Source organism: Rattus norvegicus, chromosome 5, assembly GCF_021556685.1.
Source record: "Rattus norvegicus strain SHRSP/BbbUtx chromosome 5, alternate assembly SHRSP_T2T, whole genome shotgun sequence".
Taxonomy (NCBI): domain Eukaryota; kingdom Metazoa; phylum Chordata; class Mammalia; order Rodentia; family Muridae; genus Rattus; species Rattus norvegicus.
In genome coordinates, this window is record NC_141538.1 from 122,466,375 (window position 1) to 122,470,902 (window position 4,528).

Below are 4,528 nucleotides of genomic sequence, written 5' to 3' on the forward strand. Positions count from 1 at the left end.
GCATTCAGTTCATAGGTTGGCCGTATATTTATAAAATGGCAAAGTCACTGGTGATCATTTCCTGATGGAGGCACTTTTAGAAATGCAGTACTGCCATTCTGATTCCACCAGACACCTGATGTTATCCTATTGTTCTTCATGAAAAGTAGCCCCTGTGGTCTCAATACATTGATGACAATTTTGATTTTAATATATCTAAAGTCATGCATTCTGGGACTCTGTGATTCATGTACTTCCTTAGATTTCATTTCACAGCATCCAGAGTCAATCTACTATTTCCTGCCAACAAAGGCAAAGTGTAGTCTTCGTTCCATAGGCACAATGCTTCCAACAACGAGGGCAGGTGGCTGTAGCAAAGAGGATTATCTCGGGTTGCCTTTTGGCTATGAGTATATTCATGAGCTCAGGGCATAGTTGGGAAAATCTCTCCACCACAATATGACCCAAGTGATCATAGCACTCTAGAGGGGCAGGGTAGTACTCTACAGTCAACTTGTTTAGATTGGCCATGCATTTCAGAAGCTCTTTCAGTACACTACTGGAGAAGTTGTTGCCATAGAAATTGACACTGGTGAGCTGGGAACACTTGCTCAGGGCTGGCAAGAGGATTTTGAGCTGAGAGTCCTTCATCCTGCAGTGCTCTAACTGCAGGCTCTGCAGAGTTTCAGAAACATGCTCTAGGAGAATATGGAGACTCTTGAAACATGATTTGGAAAACACTACACTAGTGAAGTGCAGGTGTTTTAGTTGATAGAGTCTCTGACACCGTGACATGTGTTTCAAGTCTGACATTGAGAGACTGCAGAAAGTAATAGACAAGGAATCCAAGGAGCTCTTCAGGCATCTAGAGAAAGAACAAGAAATGAGGTCTGGCTCATGGTGCTGGAGGACTCTAGTAAGATTGACACTGCCACAGAGAAGCCACATATGTAAAGTCAATCTATGTTTATGTTAAATGACCAGCCTGGGGATAGATACATAATGCTTATGTCTGCTGATAGAATTGTCCACTGGGACATATTACTATCAGATGGGATGTTCTCAGACCACAGATCTGCAACACTCCTTCCTTCATCAGAGAGCTAGAGCTTTCCCCATCATGCCAGGAGAGCATACCTAGAAAGAATTATCACAGAAAGGATTGGGCAACATATTGACCTGGGTCCTGCAGAGTTTATCCATTTCCCTGCCATATCCAAAGACTCTATCCCTAATTTCAGTGTTCTACCCTTGACACTGGTGACCTCTACCCAACTCTCACAGATTTTCTATCAACTTAGTCTAACTTTTATTCAAATAACCCTTCCCTTTAGGGAGAATTAAAGGCTGACCAGCTCCAATAGAGGAACAAACTGGTTCTTGTTCACATATATCTTTGTAGAGTGCAAGTGTAGAGTCTCTCAAGCTCCAGGCTCTCCATTCTTTCATTATCTTTGCCTTGATCCCAAAGAGTAATATGAAAATCACACTCATTGCATGTCACCCACACAATGGACATGCTTGCAAGTCAACTCTCTCTATATCCTCTATCTCAGTTCAGACCTGGATAAAAAAGTGGGAATTCAACTAAGTTAATTCTGCTAAGAAATAATCTAATCTTGTATACTATGAGTCCATCCTTGTAACATCCCCTGTGACTGGCACACCTCAGGTGTCCCCTAATGCTCCAAATAAAGGGAAAGGTTTGCTGCCAGAGCATAAACAGCTCACCATCCTTGCTTACCTGGACAACTCTTTCATGTTGTCATTGGCAAAGTAGGCACCATTCATGTAGAGATGCTGGAGATGACTGAGTTCAGAGAACTGAGAAAAGAATTTGCCAGCATATTTCTTTATTTCTGTCACTGTATCCACAACATTATCTTTGAAGTGAATTTGATTTAGATGGAATTTGAGAAGATTTCTCATCTGGCCAAGGAAATATGCGAAGAAATGTAGGAAAGACAGGACCTCTGGTGTGCATATTTCCAATTCCTCAAAGTAATTTGGCTGGAAAATGTTCAAGATCTCCTTGATAATCTCCAGTGGGAAGACACAAATCTTCATCTTCAGACAGCATAGCTGCAAAGAGTCTTTTCTCTTCTGGGCCCACTGGAGGAAGCATTTTTGGTCTTCATTCAGATTGAAGAAGAGGCTCAAGTTGGTTATCACCTTCAAATGCTGTCTCACTTCATAGCTAGGAAGGTTCACTGGGACTTGCTTCCTGTATACTTTATCTGCTGAGCAGCCTCCATACTCTCTTCTAGCACATACATCCCGGAAATCCTGGTGCATATCCCTCAAGTCTAACACTTGAAGCTTCCCCCTTCTGTGAGGAAAAAAAGTTTAATGTAAAAGAGGAACCAAAATGGAGTCCATTTGGATCCCACTTGTCTAGGGTCTGCTCCAACATAGCACCTTTTACATGCCCTTCTTTCCTCCATTCAGCTGTTTTTGACTTCTGCCTCTTCCATATCAAGTGTCTGTATGAAAGTCATGGAATGGCTCATCCTTCTATGTTGGGAGCTATGCCCTTAAAACCCTCCATTATTGATGTTAATATTGTAGTTAGCATTAACTATGACTGGGTTTATTTAGAGGTCAGGATGATGGAAAATCCCCAGCCAGCTGCAGAAGGCTAATACAAATCAGGTGTTCAGGTTGCCAAATCATATGACAAACTTGTGACCTTTCTGAGAAACCAACATCCTGTTGACATCAGCTGACCACAGGAGCACAGTGTCCTTGGCTTTCGTAAGTATTTCCCACTTCCCCCCTCTCTCTGTTACTCCTGGTATGGTATAAATTCAGCCTTGGGGAAAAAATAAAATTTGTTGCCTTGACCAGACTCTTGTCTTGGTGTCCTTCTTGGTGTCTCTTGTCCCCATTCTCTCCTAGGTGGTCCCCAACTTCCGCTGACTGCCCTGCAGGATGGGGCACTCCTAAGGATATGCATACTCTGAGCTATCCTGACCTATGACTGTCATTGAGATCAGCTTTCAACCTGAGTCATATTTCCACAAATCCCCATGTCATTACATCATTAGTCGCTGTCCTGTTTGAAACCATTCTATCTGCCCTCATGTGGGTACATCTTATCACTAACCCAAATGATTCCCTTTCTAGCCCTCTTGGGCCTTGCTTACCTGGGACGAACCTCCTGTGTCAGTAATATATCTATGCCATCCAGCACAGCTTGCATCATCTCCACGTCATTGGTTTTAAGCAATGACCCCACATGGAGGTATGGAAAGGGCCAGGCTGCCACCACTGCCTTCAATATCTCTGTATGTCTGCCACTGAAGGCCTCTTTGAGGAGTGATGGGAAAAATATAGTTGGCAGGCCCTCCAGATCGGAGAAGTCTATGGCATCATTCCACAGCAGCGCCTCCATTGCCAGGTGTTCGAGTGTGGGAGGATTGTAGATGCTCATCCTGATAGATGTTCAGTTAGAAGGAACCTTGGTGAAACATTTAGGAGACATAATTTCAGGCTACGTTTTGGCAATTCTTGTTTCTTACACATTTCAGGAACTAGAAGGCCAAAGCCCATGCTCTGGTAATAATGCTCTGGTAGCAAGAACTTTGCCTGCTAAATTATCCAATATTGTGGTCTCCTAGTCAAATGTTCATCACTTTTTGCATGTGGATTCTCTTATAAGCACCCACAGAAGAAAAAAATTAATCATTGTCTCATAAGATACCAATCCCTGCTCCTTTTAATTTCATGTATATTGAGAGGTATTATTCAAGAGCATACAGTCTGACTAGAGTCTTGTTGGAAGAAAATGACACTGAACAAATTTCCAGGCCCTTAAGAAAATACAGTGCTGATGTCATAGGCCCAACTAGCCTTATTGTCCTTTGCTTCAGATTTAACTCTCCTAGAAAAGGCTAAGTAGAACCTGTGGGATGGCATTTTGTATGTACTACTTAACCATTTAGAGAACAGTGTGAACAAGCTGGGCTATATTATATTAATTTAGGAAATGAATAAAAGGTATGTTAATTCATGGACACTCAGCTGAAAAGCTCTCAGGGAGAACTTTCCCTCGGGATGGAGACCCTCCAACTCCAAAGACCAGACCGAGACACCACAGGATGCAATCAGCAAGAGGATTTGGTTTATTGTCGGGATACACAGGCACAGGCACCTGCGGGTGCTTCAGTCTCTCGGGGGACTGGCGCGCCCCACGGAACCAAGGATGGGCTTTTTATAGGATTTTGGGGAGCAGAAGCAAGCATACAGAAGCAGATGCATGGTTACAGGGATATAATTGGTGGATTCTAATGTGGCAAGGGTTCAGCCCGGGGGCAAGTTTCCTAGCTACCTTCCTGAAACATAAGGACTGACTCGACCCCCCAAGGGTTCAGCCCGGGGGCAAGTTTCCTAGCTACCTTCTTGGAACATAACGGCTGACTCGGCCCCCCCCACCAGGGTGTGGGACCTCTCCCGGAGCTTTTCTCATTGTCAGGTGCTCAACCGCAGTCATCATGTTGCCAGGCCTTCAACCAAACATCTTGCTTGGCAGCCGCTGTGTACTCAGTGT

At 43.8% G+C, this 4,528-nt stretch overlaps 1 protein-coding gene across 1 annotated transcript; it reads right to left on the reverse strand.

The window, feature by feature from the left end:
• Positions 1–264: 264 nt before the first annotated feature.
• Positions 265–3,412, reverse strand: LOC134487081 (PRAME family member 8-like). The gene is made up of 3 exons (XM_087551834.1): positions 3,126–3,412; positions 1,724–2,305; positions 265–844 (listed from the first exon to the last, which is right to left on the reverse strand). Exons 1-3 carry the CDS (start codon positions 3,410–3,412, stop codon positions 265–267), a joined length of 1,449 nt encoding a protein of 482 aa, XP_087407960.1.
• Positions 3,413–4,528: the final 1,116 nt, after the last annotated feature.